The following is a 15,109-nucleotide window of genomic DNA, read 5'->3' on the forward strand; positions in this document are numbered from 1 at the left end:
GTATTGCACCTCTACTCTGAATCTAATAAGGAAAAGGAAATTTCACTCACAGTATTTTTGTCTTTAAGAGTGCTCCGGAGGATTCTGGCATCTGGTGGTACCAGGCAGCCAGTCACTAAGTCTGTTAGGTCATTTATTCAGAATTGGGAATTGCCTAATACTGTATGCTAATACAAAATAATTTCAGAGTAATGATACAAGTGGATTAGCTATTGTGAATAACACATATGTCAGCCACTTGCTAACAACATCTTATAGAATGTTCCTCACAAGCACATTGAATTTAACAGCCCCATAGGTTTTTTGTAACTTTTCCACAGGAGGTAAACCAACAGTATGTCTTTTATTTGGTCACTAATTAAAGATGCATTTTTCCTCTTATCCTTTTTAAAATCGGACTTTTTTTAAGACTGAGCTGAAATTTCATACTGAAAAATAAGATGTAAAGATTTACTAGCAAAACTACATTACATTAATGTATATTATTCGAACCAGAGCTCAAACTCTGATCCACTAGTTTCCACTAGTGACCACAGTCTCCTGGCTTCCACCAGATGCAAAGTGAGACGATCTTGTTTTCATGAAGTCCCCTCAGTCGCAGCTCTCTGCCTCCGTCTCCGTGTCCCCCTAGTCATGAGTCCACTTCAGAAAGAGGTTGTTTGGCTCAAGGAAGATGAAGTCAGAAGTTTCGTTGCCTCTGAAGGAGGTGCAGCTTGGTCCCGCTCAGTTCTGGGAACATTTGGGAACAATGTTCGTTAACTTGATTAAAAAAAATTTTGATGCCATGTTCTCTATTAGTTGATAAAAGCAATTTTTAAAAATCTAAATTGATGGCATTCTCATATTTTTTTAAAAAGCCTTTGGGAAAAATTCATTTATTAAAGGCACCTAAGTGTGAAAATTTTAGTTTGCAGTAAACTTTTACTCTAAGCTATTTCATTTGCAGATGACACTGGCATGTTACTCTCTCATCTTTATTTTCAGTGTTTTATACATATTAGTTGTCCAGTCTAAGATGATGGTGTAACACACAAACACTGCTGTCTTCTCCCTAAACCAGAAAGTTGTAAGTTTGAAACATTTACACTTAGATTTAACAGTTGAGGCCTCCTTCATAAGGTGCATTTCAGTTAATAATTAGCCAATTTTATTTTCACTTAGTCCCATTTTATATTTTCTCTTACTTTAAATTAGTAGCACTATGAACACATTTTAAAACAACTATTAATGAAAGAATAAGGGCAGAAGCCTTCAGCTTCAGTTTTATTCACTTGGTTTTGTCTTTATGTTTGCACAAGACTGGTTGTTATTAAAATAGGAAGGGATTTTATATTTTAACATTTTCATAGGTGCCCTCCTGTCTTTTTTTTCTGCTCATCCTTTTAAATTCCTGAATTTCTTCATGGATTTTTAATTGAATTTTTATATTCAAATAAATTAAAAATTAATTTAATTAAAATTAAAAATACTATTACTACTGGGAAATTAAAAATACTGTTTTGGTCACAAATTATGCCATTCTAAAATTGTTGATTATGTTAAAATGTTTCCTTTTTGGTAAATTTTATTTTCTAAAACTCATGTGGCAAGTAAGGATGAAGAACTATGTTCAAAATTTATTGTTGCTCTCTAAGTTTTTAAAAACTTTTTACCACACTTTGAGTTTGTGTTATTTTATAAGTGGGTATTAGACCATGATATTTATTCTGTGGTGTCTTAAAGGAACTACAGATTTAATGCCTTAAAACTAAAGTATTAGGAAACCTGTTCATTTGTAGGTATTGCTTCTCTATTTTTAAAAAGTCATGCATTACAACCTGCGTTTCATGATGTGTGGTTTTCAGTTGACCTCTATTTTATTTTAAAACCCTTTTTATAGATGGGCAAAGTAAATTTTGCATCTTCATGATTTGCAGATAGACGTAATTTAAATGGTCAGGTTAAGTACTATAATATTACTGCAGCAGAAAACTGTATAAATGGTTGTATGCACTCAGTGGTGTTAGTGAGAATTATGCCCTCCCAAAGCACTTCTGTACATGTTTGTCAAAGGAGTAAACTATGGTATTTATTATCATTTTGAAGAACTTTCTGACAGAAGCCATTTTTCTAAGACAGTAAGGAGTTGAGATCAAAATTAAATGTATTATCAGACATGCAGAATAAACATGTAATGGAGCATGGGCCTATCCTGTAGTGAAATAAATGAAATATGCGGGATAATGTCTCTGATTTTCCCAAATGGCCCTTTCTGCCCTACTTCAGTTGTACGTGCACCTACTTGATACCACACACACACTTTTTTCACATTTTAGAGTGAACAGATGTGTACCACAGCATTGAAAGTACTTTTCCTGTTGCCACACATGAGCAGTCTTGTCCACAGCCGAAAACAGCAGACTCTTAAGTATCATGTATTCTAAGGAGGCCTGCCAGCCATTGAGACCAGACACCTCCCTCCAGGGTTTACTAAGAGCCCCGCCATTTTTCATTCATTCAGTATACATCTATCAGGTACCTGCTCTGTCTAGACACTGGGGATGCAACTATTTGCCAAAGTTCCTGTCCTGATGCAGTTCACAGCCTAATGGTTAGTGGGTGGGGAAGAGAGGGGCCCTCTCCTCGCTGAGATTGAAGGTGGCCGTGGGGTGCTTCGGGATTGCCATTCGTAGAGATCGGTGTGCCTGCAGTAAAGGGAGACTGGCATCTGGTGTCCCAGCCAGCTGCTCGCTGAACTGGTTGACCCACCCCCCTGCAGACCCACCGGTTACCACTAGAGCAGACAGGCAAGTTCCTGGGAGTCTGGAGGGTATATTAACAGAGATGTCTGCTTCTCCCCCAAAGACTTGGGTTGGCGGAACCGAGGCCTGCAGGATAACTTGAGACCACTGTGTAATGTTCTAGGAGAGAAGGGACTAGGGGCCCTCTGCCCTCTGTAGTCCTGGTGGCCCTGGAGAGTGTAGAAAAGAACCTCTGCAATCTCTGTGGTTCTATAAACAGAGATCAGAAGTCATTATTGCTGCTGAGGGGGCCTCCAGGCCGAAGGAGATGACACCCCACCCAGAGTGCAGCCCCTCTCCAGGAGGGGTGAGCACCGGGGTGATACCATCCCCCCCATTGGAAATTCGTACACACACACCCCGTCTGTGCTCCAGCCCCAGTAATCAGCCCAGCGGGAGCAAGACCAGGGGAACCTCCCTGCAGCTGACATGGAACCATTTAGTTCAAAAGGTCCTTCTCTCTTTCCCAGCTCCCAGAGCCAGAGAGGAAGTAGACCCTGAAATTGAAAAGAGTTGGGGAGAAGGTTCTGGATGCAGACAGCATCCCTTCCCACAATCTCTGGGTCTTTCTGTGCAAGCCCATACTGAGGGGGAGGGATCTTCCCGACCCAGGGATCAAACCCACGTCTCCCGTCTCCTGCATTGGCAGGCGGGTTCTTCACCACTAGCACCACCTGGGAAGCCCATGTTTAGTATGAGATTGAAATTTATAACCGGACTTTCAGTAATGAAAAGTGACCAAAAATCAATGCAATCTGTGCAAGACTCCTTGAGGGATGTGTCAGGGAAATTTGGCATAGCGTAGTTGAAGAAGTGTGATTGAAGAAGTGAAACTATTTGTTTATACAGTAGTTAACACAAAGATTTGCCCAGTAAGCTGGTTACAGATACATTTTAAGTAGTTATGTTTTTTTTAATGTTTGTGATCATCCATAACTTAGTCATATAATTTTTAAAGAAACTAGTTGCATAGTATATAAAGAAAGTTAATCACATAATTGGTTAATCCCTCATGTATGACTTTATTGGTGCTTTAAAAACTGTTCAAAGTGTTCATCAAAAACACAGATATAAGGAATCAGAGCTAATAGAGCTTTTTCATCTGCCCCCTAGTAGATCTGGAAAGATTTAATTAGTGGTTGGTTTCGAGTTACTCATAATTTTTTGTTCTGGGCCTAGAATTTTTGAGCTTCTTACAGTATAGCAGAGTTATGCATGAATTAAGTTTTTCCTGGTATTTTTAGCAGACAAAACTACTTACTAGAAACTGAAAGGCATAAAAGGAATGGGTGTTCAGTTGCCATTGAGGAATACAACTGAAATTTCATGGTTCTTTTTTTTTTGTATGGGTGGCTCAGATTTCTGTAGAAAATAACCATAGTAATGTCCATCAGTTTGTAGCTCGCTGCTGGATCCAAGCCAAATAACATGTCAGACCAACTATGGGACAGTCTGAATGGATGCTGGCTATCTTGCTTCTCTGTCAAGGGGACAGGTCATGTTAGTTTTGTCACGGCGTATCTCTTTATTGATTAAATTGTGGCGTCTATCCCAGAGGGCTATGTAGCTAGAGAGCTGATTAAGTAGAAAAATCCTTCATAAACATACACGTGCTTATTTCATAAGGCCAATTACAGCTAATATACATTGTGTGTGTGCTCAGTCATGTCCGACTCTTTTTGACCCCATGGACTGTAGCCTGCCAGGCTCCTGTTCATGGAATTTTCCAGGCAAGAACACTGGAGTGGGTTGCTATTTCCTCCTCCAGGGGATCTTCCCAACCCAGGGATTGAACCTATATCTCTTACATCTTCTGCATTAGCAGGTGGATTCTTTACCACTGTGCCACCTGGGAAGCCTCAAAAATACATTAATATCTTGAAAGTAAAATGTTCCTGTAGGTGCAATCTAGAGAGGAAAGGTGGGATTTTTTAAATGTTTCCCTGTTTTTAATCTATAAACAATCTGTTTAAAAAAAAATCTTTTGATAATTGGCCTTTGAAGTGCTTTTGTAGTTCTTGGGAGGCCTAAGAAATTGTTCTCACTAGGCTGTAGTCCAAACTTACGTGGGTGGATTTGATGTTGTCCTTGAGTGCATGTATAAACTCCGATAGCCGTGTGACCTGGGATGAGTCCCTGGATCTCCGAGTGTCCTCACCTCTAAAACAGAGCTGGTAATAACTACCCTGTAAAGTGACTGTTAGGATTAAATGACTTACTGCTGGGGACCCAGGATGGCGTCTGACCCCTGGTAAGTGATCAGTAATTGGCACTTTCCCCCTCTCCTCCTCTGACAGCCACAAGAAGGGATGCTCTCCCTTTTCTTCAGGAATGAAAAGATCTAAATGTCTTAGTTACTCTAGATGCTCTGAGGTCAAACAGACGCTTAATTCAATTTCCAGTTATAATCCCGGAATTCTTGTAGTCATTCAGCTGTAGACGGGGCCACTCAGCCCCAAACAGAGTTATATGTACAATCCTCCATCCAGATAGGTAGAGATTGTCTGAAGAAAGCTCTGCCGATAGATTTAATGTAGATTTTAAAGAAAGTATACGGTGAGTAATTCAGCCTTTCTTCCATAAGTTGTCACTTTCTTCATTAGCTTTGTAAATACAGGTTTTAAATGTATATGTACGATGAAGCTTTTAAGAAAGCTCCGTAGAATTTTGTATTGACTTGAGAGCTTGTTTATTGTTTTCTTCTCAGTGCCAGAAATTAAATCAGGAAATTCCTTAATATATTAACATCTTAATTTTTTTTTTAAGTGCTACCTATCATCCCTGTTGCTTAGCAGAAAGCTCCTTATCAGTGGGCCTGACTGGACTTCTGCTAGTACTTTGGTGTGTCTCCCACTCTCATTGTTAGTGAAATGATGTGGCGGCCTCCATGAATACTGTTGTATAAAACTAAACCTGATTCTGTTCAACACAGTAAAAATTTGAACTAAAATGGAATATCGGGGGTGGGGGGGACGGGATATGTTGCTCCAGGCCACAGACAACTCAAAACAGTTTGAGGCGTGCAGTGGTAAATCCTGCAAAATGCTATAGGCGATTCAGCATCAAAATTGCCATAGAAAATTATTGTTGTTAGCCGTTCTGTTGATAGTTCGTATTGTTAGAATTGCTAGCAGATGGGAAAATAGATGAGTCAGGATACAGTATTAGCAATCCATATTTTTTTAATCACAGGCCACTAATAAGGTCTGTAGCATCTGTGAGATTTATTTAAACAGTTGCTAGGAAGAGTGTGTTTTCCCAGTAAACACAGCCAACCTTAGACAAAGTTTTTTTGATCGAGTCTTTGATGGTGTTAACATTTACACGTAAGACCATTTGCTTCATTGTGATGGTCTCTGAGTTGGCTGATTATACCAGCAACTCATAGACCCATTAAGTATTGAAATGTTACCACACCTGAGCATTTTAAAACTTGCATGATCCTGTTTCTGCTATTTTTTGAAATTAAGACTTAAAAAAAAAACCCTCATGTAACTAGGACTATTTTTGACAAAACAAAATAACATTTTTATAGCAGACTGGATACATAAACTTGAAAGCTCTAATTTTATTGACAGTTCTTCCTGATCAATAATAATTAGCAGCTTTTCAGTACTTCTCATAGAGTTCAGAAATAATTCTTATTAAAAGCTTGAACTGTCAGAATTATCTGTGGATTGATTTAATTTTGTTTGCTACCTTCTTACATTACTGAGTTATTTATGCTGTTTTATGTAAGAGCTGGTGAGTTATTAATCTGCATACCTGTCTTGGATTTTTTTTTTTAAAGCATAGTGAAAAAATATTTTAGTATATTGAGCTGTAATCTTCTTACCTCTTGGATTAAAATGTGATAATCTAGGACTATCAGTAACAAAATGAGCTGCTTATTCAAGCTGTCACTCATGTACCAAACGATACTATTTTCAAACAAAATGTTACTCCTATTGAAAAGTAGTTTTGACTTTTCCATTATATACAAGTATCCACCCACTCAACTATCTAATTAATATTCTTCGAAAGTTTTGGGTTTTTCTTAAGAGTTTGTCACCTAAACTTTCTGTAAGAGCTGGGAGATCCTAGTTTACCAGCCTGAACCTTTAAGAAGAGAGCCATTCCCTCTTTTGCTGAACTTGTGCAGTTTATTCCATTTTAAGAGACGGCTTTGTAGAAATGTCAAATGTGGCATTTTCTGCTCAGTGTGGCCTTTACAGCTGAATATTTAAAAACCATTTTTCCTTTTAATTCAGAAACTAGAAGTTTCTCAGTATCACACCCCGATTCTGAAGTGACATAACATTTTGAACTCTCTGGCTGTGCTAGATTAAGAATATCAGACTTGGTATAATAAAAAAGCGAAACAAAGCAGCTTTGACCTGAGAGTTGGGTATGTCTCTGCTGTTAACCAGGAGTGTAACTCTGAGCAGGCCAGCTCTCATCTCCTCCCCTAAAATAAGGAAGTTAGACTAGATCATCTCTAAGGTTCTCTTAGAGTGAGATTCTGTGAGGCTTAACTAAACCTGGCTCTGTGTTTTCCGCTAAATAAATGATTTAGTCATATGCAATAACTTTTAATAATCCCAGATCTCAAAATGTATTTCTTTCAGGCCCATGTGATTCAATATACCCAGTCTCTGTTTAAACCCTTTTATGGAAACCAAGTTTATTCTCTGCTCTTATTAGTACGTCTTGCCCCCTGATATTTGTCATTTCAAATGGCCAAGAAGAGCAGAATAGGGAATGTGAATTATGAATAGGGAAAAAAAATGTCTCAGATAATGAAACAGTACTGTTCCGAAACGCATAGACTTTTCTGTGACTCTGTGTTTTTGAAGCAGCTGTGGGCTCACTCTCTACCTTCAGGTTTTCCTTCTGACTGCATGGCAGCTTATTTAGTCACTTAACCAAGACATGTATCCAGTGTTTGTAAAGATAGTCAAGCTACAATATATTCTCCCAGTGTGTTAAGGCCTGAAGATTTAAGCATCATTGCTAGTTATGCAACTTCTATTTTATCATTTAAGTTAAAAACTAAATTCTGTTTAATAAAATTAGCCTAAAACATGTAAAAGTCATTTCCAGATACTCATTTCTGTATGTTTTTCATATATAGTAAAGCCCACAATGTATACATATTCTAAAATTCCTTTATTTGACTTGACTTACCAAATTCTAAACCCAGACATAGAACGAAGACTTGATGCTCCCAACAGTGTTTACTCTGCGTTTATTCTGGAGTTAGTCAGCTGGCATATGATCATGGTAATACAGCTACTTTGTATTTCATGTAGAAAGATGGTTCACAAGTAACATTTCTTTTCTATATAAAAAATGTAAATTCAAGTTAATTTACCACAAGATCTGTTAATCCATAAACATAATTCTGAAGTGATTTCCATCTTCCAAGAGACTTGATTTTAGTGAAGGAAACTTTCATCACAGTAACATTGATATTAGTTCAGGAAGCTCAGCATTTTCTTCTGATTCTATCTGTATTCAGTTCAGTTCAGTCACTCAGTCGTGTCCGACTCTTTGCGACCCCATGAATCACAGCATGCCAGGCCTCCCTGTCCATCACAAACTCCCGGAGTTTACTCAAACTCATGTCCATTGAGTCGGTGATGCCATCCAGCCATCTCATCCTCTGTAGTCCCCTTCTCCTCCTGCCCCCAATCCCTCCCAGCATCGGGGTCTTTTCCAATGAGTCAACTCTTCACATTTACTACCCCTCCCCAAATTGTTTTAATTTGGATTAGCATTTTTAAAGGGTGATAGTGGATTGTATGATTTTACAGGGTAATTTTTATCATTATGAGTCTCTCTAAATATTTAATCTGCCTTGTAGATCTTTTTACTACCAAGGAATTGAGCATACTGTTTTCCAAGAGACTGAAAAGCTGTTTCTGCCATGTTTCCCACCCCAAACCATTTTTAAGCCTGTGGAGGCTTGAGGGCTACAGAAACACAGAGTGCTAAATATATGTTATTAGGGCTGAATCAGAAGTCAAAATTCAACCAGAAGTTCATGTCTGTAAGTCATACCTATTTGTATAAGAAGTAAACATTTTTACCAGTTAACCTCACAATTTCTGGGGTCTAGATGACACCATAATCTAGAGTTATTTAGGAATATATGGATAGATGAATGGATATATATATATATATATATATATATATATATATATATATAGATGTTTCTGTTCTGTTAAGAAGATAAGAAAAGCCTCTGACCACAGTGTTAGTAAGATTTGTGGGTCGTTTTCTGTTGGATATCATGGATCTTAGGAACAGAGAGAAAAATCTTCTTTTCCTGGATAATCTTATCCTGTTGAGAGCTTCATTACAAACTAAATGCTGATGATTCCCTAAGTCTTTGTCTTCAGCTTGAATCTTTCTCCTGAGGTCTAAAACCCCCAAATTATAATCCACATCTGATATCTCCACCTTAATGCCATTAACTCTCCCCTCCCTTATTAACTGGTGTCAGTCTCTACCCCATGACCCCAGCTTTAGGCCAGAATCGTCCCTAATCCTTCCTCCCTCTGTCAGTGAACAAAGAAAGCCCGATCAGTTGTATTTTCTAGATTCTCTAACCCCTTTCCTCAGTCTCTACTTCCATTTCCCTGGTTCAAGCCTCTTCCTCTCATTAGATTGCTGAAGTAACCTGTTGACGACAACTCCTGCCCATATTCCCCCACCCCGATGGCAACCCATTTTCTCTACCTGCTATTGGAGACATTTTTCTAAAGCTCATTCATTTACAGTCATGTCAGTAATTATGCTCAGAATTATCAAGCATTTCTTTTCTTGTCTACAGAAATTTTGTAGCAGCACATTTAAAGCCCTTAGTCATCCAGCCTCTCCCCTCTTGTCTTTATCTTCTGATCCCTTTCTCCCATGGATCCTTCCTACATCCCAGCAGTCAGCTGACATCTTGAAAGATGTCAAGCACTTGTGTGCCTTACACATTTCTGCGTATGCTGTTACCCTACCCCATCCTGTTTCCCGACTTCTCAGCGTACCCCTCCATTCATGAGTTAGCTGTACCTGGACCTGTCTCATGAGCTGGATTGCAAGCTCCTTAAGTGAGGTAGCGTTCTGTTCATCTTTGCATCTGCAGTGCTTGGGTCCATAGAAAATATCAATAAATGTTTTAACAAGTGAGTTAAAGTTCTGAAGTTCTCTGATGGCCCACCAGAAAACATAACTATGTATAGTGAAAGTGAAAGTCACTCAGTCTTGTCCAACTGTTTGTGACCGCATGGACTATACAGCCCATGGACTTCTCCAGGCCAGAATACTACAGTGGGTAGCCTTTCCTTTCTCCAGGGGATCTTCCCAACCCAGGGATTGAACCAGGGTCTCCTGCTTTGCAGGCGGATTCTTTACCAGCTGAGCCATAAGGGAAGCCCCAACTATGGATGTATTTTATGTAAAAGATCTCCTGTAACCTCAACCTTATACAGCCACAAATATGAAATTAAATTTTTTAAGGCTTTAACATTTTTTAAATTTATTATTTCTTTGGGTTGTGCTGGGTCTTCATTGCCGCACATGGGCTTCCTCTAGTTACAGCGAGTGGGGCCTACTCTTCAGATACGGTCCGTGGGCTTCTCATCGCTGGCTTCTCTTGTTGTGGAGCACAGGCTCTGGAGCATGCAAGCATCAGTGGTTGTGGCACAAGGGCTTAGTTGCTCTGTAGCTTGTGGATCTTCCTGGACCAGGGATCGAACCTGTGTTCCCTGCATTGGCAGGCAGATTCTTAACCACTGGACCACCAGGGAAGTCCAAAATTTTAAACACACATACACAACAAAAAACATGTAACAAGCTTCAGCACTAAAGCCATGCTCTATCTTTCTTAAAATAGCCTCAAGCTTTCACTCAGAGCTATTTATTCCTATTTAGTGTAATGCCTGATAGGATTGTTTAATTGCTTTTCTGGTTCCCAGTAGGTGAACAGACTTGGAGTAGAGAGAGAAGTATATTCACCCAGGGATGGCAGTGAAAGGGCCTGGTAGTGAAAGTGAGAGTCACTCAGTCGTGTCTGACTCTGCAACCCCATGGACTGTAGCCCGCCAGGCTCCTCTGTCCATGGGATTCTCCAGGCAAGAATACTGGAGTGGGTTGCCATTCCCTTCTCCAGGAGATCTTCCTGACCCAGGGATCAAACCCAGGTCTCCCACACTGCAGGCAGATTCTTTACCATCTGAGCCACTTACCAGACATACTGAGGAGCTGATAGCTTTCCCTCAAATGAAGATAAAACCAAAAGGAAGAAGGTAAATTAATACATGGTATACATTAATAATAGAAATTAATAATGATGATTCACTAAAAGGAGAGGTTGTTTTAGAAGGCAGCATATTCTGTAAAATACTTTATAAAGGATTTTCTGTTAAAAATGGTTGAAAGAGTTTTATCACTTAATTAAGATTTAGATATGCCATGAATTTTCATATGTGGAACACATAATTCCCTAACAATGCCAGCTAATGGTTCTCCAATATCACAGATCTGTTTTTCATATTGATAATATAAAATTTTACATGTTGATAATATAAAAGTCTGTTACCAAAAAAAAGTTTTCTAAGTAGCTTTTTTCTGAATTCAGTCCATTACTTTAGTAAAATAGTTAGAAACTATGGGTAATTTTCCCCAGTAAGGTAGTATAAGATATTTATAAGGTATTTAATGCAACAATTGTTTGCTTTGTATGATGTTATAGAAATAACACTAATTATAACACTAATACACTAATTATTGTGTAACCCATTCCTTTGAGTCATTTATTCTATATTCCTATTTACCTCACCTTTGTGTCCTCACATTTAGCAGTATAGTTTAATAGTTTCTAAATGTGTGTACAAAGATGTGTGTCTAAAGTTTAAATATTTGGGGATTATCTGGGGTAGACGTGAAACCCATGCATAAAAATTAATTGTGAAAATAGTACATGACTCTAGAATCAAATACTGAATGGTGATATTTAAATTTTGAATGTTATAGAAATTCAAAGATAACAAAGGTAACATAGGCTAAAACAGAGACAGTGGAACCTGATCTTATGGTAGACAGCCCCCAGACATCCCCCACGTTTCCCAGAGAAACGTGGCTGTCCGTGATCTCCATTGGCCCTTCATCTCACCATCACAAAAGTGTCAAGATGCCCCACTAGTTTATTCTTTATCCCCAGAGTGATTTAAACAGTAGTGACCATAGAGCAGATTAATACTTATCTTAAAAATTAGTGAAGAAAGTATGTGACATAATTGTTGTTTAGTCGCTAAGTCTTGTCTGACTCTTTTGCAACCCTATGGACTGTAGCCCATCAGGCTCCTCTGTCCATGGCATTTCCCAGGCAAGGATACTGGGGTGGATGGCCACTTCTTTCCCCAGAGGATTTTTCCCGACCCAGGGATCGAACCCATGTCCCCTGCATTGGCAGGCAGATGCTTTATCACTGAGCACCTGGGAAGCCCATGTAACATAACACTATGCTTTATATGTACATGCATATAATTGTATAATATAATAGGCTAGGGTTTGTTTTTTTGTTTTGTTTTGTTTTTGTGATGTTTGACTAAGAAATAACAGGGCATATTTTAGGTATATACAAGCACTGCTTATACAAACCAGAGCAAGTGGTAATCACCTTCAGAGTCATCATCCTGGGAACCAATGCATTCTTTCCCGTAACACTGTCATCCTTATATTTTTGGAGCTCCTCCTTTGCATTTCCTCAGAGTCTGTGACTCATTCTTTTCAGTATCCTCAGCGGTGACAGATCTTTTCCAGTTGAGAATGAATTTGACTTTTGGAACCAAGAGTCACTTAGGGCCAGGTATGATGAGTAAGGTGGAGGATCAAGCTGAAAAATGCTATTTTTGGTTAAAATTGGTATGTGACAAAGTAATGAGAGTGTTTTCTTGCCTGGCTGATAAAGTAACCAATTTGGGGTTAAAGTATTCTAGATAATTTGATTTTCTGATCAGCCAAGTACTTAAAATTTAAGTATTTGGTAAAATGCAGACTAGAACAGTTAATTTAACCCTGTATTCAATCCTGTCACATTCTTGGGTGATCTCTGCAAGTGTTCATGATTATCATAGCTCTCCATGGCCGGCAAGGATGTGAGAGGTTAGAGTGAAGGAGAAGAGGGCATCAGAAGATGAGACGGCTGGATGGCATCACCGATGCGATGGACGTGAACTTCGGCAAACTTCGGGAGATGGTGAGGGACAGGGAGGCCTGGCGTGCTGCAGTCCGTGGGGCTGCAAAGAGTTGGACACAACTGAACAACAACAATCTAGAACATATCCTGAAAATCTGTCTGTAGGCAGTGGTACATTTGTATTTCTGCCTTTTTTTAGCCCAGATAGATTTTATTAGCTTATTTTTCTCATTTGTTTTTTCCTAAAAGGAGAGGTTTTTTTTTTTTTTTTTTTATTGTTTTGTTGCAAATTACTTGAGGTTCCTGCAAGACGTGCCTTCTTGGTTCTTCAGGGAAGAAATTCCTCTTTTAATTGTTGAGCCGTATTTCAAAGATGATGTGAGGAGTTGGAATATTCCTGCTAAAACTCATTAGACTTTAACCTATTATAGATAATTTTACTATTTTAATGTCTTCTTCTTTTTCTTTTTTTTTTCTATATCTAGTTAAAAAATCTAAGTTTAGAAGAACTACAGATGCGGTTAAAAGCACTGGATCCCATGATGGAACGAGAAATAGAAGAGCTTCGTCAAAGATACACCGCGAAAAGGCAGCCCATTCTGGATGCAATGGATGCGAAGAAAAGAAGACAGCAAAACTTCTGAGTCTAATTTCCTTTCTGTTTGTTTCTATGACTATTCTGGAGACCAAGAAACCACTAAGAATTGAAGAAATATTATGATTTTTTTTTAATCTCTAAGATTTGTGCTCTACAGCCAGGCAGCAGCCAAAAACTGATGATGGTACAAACCCAGGTAAATTCCCAGAAGACAGAACTTAATACGGTTTCCACTGTGTTTTCATTTTTAAATGATGAAAACAGCAGAAGTGCATTCTTCTCTATATCTGTCAGCTACATACCAGCACTAAAACTGTGTTGTAAAACGAAGGCTGTGTTTAGAAACCTTGAAAATCCAAAGCTATTGTTTAATTGTACAGCACCGAAGGGCTTTATGTTACAATATTCTTTATTCTTTTCTAATAGCCTATTTATTGTATCCCTCTAGGTAAACTTATTTATTTATGCTATTTCACTTTGTTTTGTTTTTTAAGGGCAAGATCAGGATAGCTTTGGTGAAGGGCGGGACATATTAATAGATGACAGTGTACAACCAAATTATACTGTAAGCCAGGAGCTACGGGGTACATTCCTTGATTTCCAGGATAGTTTTCCAATAGAAGCAAAGCAATAATAGTACGTAAATGGGCCAGGCAATTTTTTATACTGAAGCAATAATTCCATTTTTACCTTCTGAAATTTTAATTTTTTTATTTCTGACGTTTGGTACAAATAGGATTATATATATTTAGGTCATACAGAGCTATAATGTTTAAAACCAAAGAAATCAATGGAACCCTTGCACAAAAATGTATGGTGAATATTTTAAAAGAAATAAATCCTTAAGACAAATGTAATTCTTAATATTGTTTCATGCTTCATGGGTAGGTCTGAGAGCTAAACTATATCAAATTGTAATAAGCTCATCACATTTATTTCTGTGAAAATGCTCAGTTGTCCCCAGACTTTTTTGTTGATTTCACTTATTTGCTGGGAATTGGTAAACATCATGTGCCTGATGATAACAAAGTAGCAGAAATGTTTGTACTGATCTGTGCAAGCCTTGGGGACTAGGAAAAAAAAAAAGATTAAAACCATTAAAAAGAAACTCATTTCTAAGCTGAATGAACATTTGCATGATTGAACCGGGACCAGTCATTTCCTAAACTACATATGGCCATCTTGACAGCATTTGTTCTTTTGTGTGTTTAATTACTATGTGTAAATCATAAAGACAAATAAATTTACTGTGCCACCCAGCACATTTCAGCTCTATCTTTTTTAAAACTCATGACCTAGATTCTGTCTTTTCTAGGCAAGGAAGGTATGTTAGTCAGGACAGTACAATCATTCAGTGATAACAACCCTAAACCTTGAAGGTTTAACCTAACCTAGATCACCTGTCACCCACATGCCCTGCTCCTGACCTTCATAGCCAGGGACCACGCTGACAGAGCCTCCACTGTCTGCAACGTTGGTGGTCACCACAGCAAGGGAAGGAGTGCTGGTGAGTCACACAGTGGCTCCAGCCAGCAGCAGCAGAAGTTGTGTCATCTC

General features: G+C 38.5%; 1 protein-coding gene across 1 annotated transcript in view; it reads left to right on the forward strand.

Annotated features, from left to right (window-relative positions):
* Nucleotides 1-14,811, forward strand: part of STK3 (serine/threonine kinase 3) — a 293,448-nt gene extending 278,637 nt beyond the window's left edge. The window contains exon 11 of the mRNA XM_061123688.1: nucleotides 13,440-14,811. Within this exon, the coding sequence (XP_060979671.1) occupies nucleotides 13,440-13,598 (159 nt within the window). The 3' untranslated portion in view covers nucleotides 13,599-14,811. The remainder of the gene's footprint in view (nucleotides 1-13,439) is intronic.
* Nucleotides 14,812-15,109: the final 298 nt, after the last annotated feature.

The sequence above is a fragment of the Dama dama genome, chromosome 21 (genome assembly GCF_033118175.1).
Source record: "Dama dama isolate Ldn47 chromosome 21, ASM3311817v1, whole genome shotgun sequence".
NCBI classification, from domain to species: Eukaryota; Metazoa; Chordata; class Mammalia; order Artiodactyla; family Cervidae; genus Dama; species Dama dama.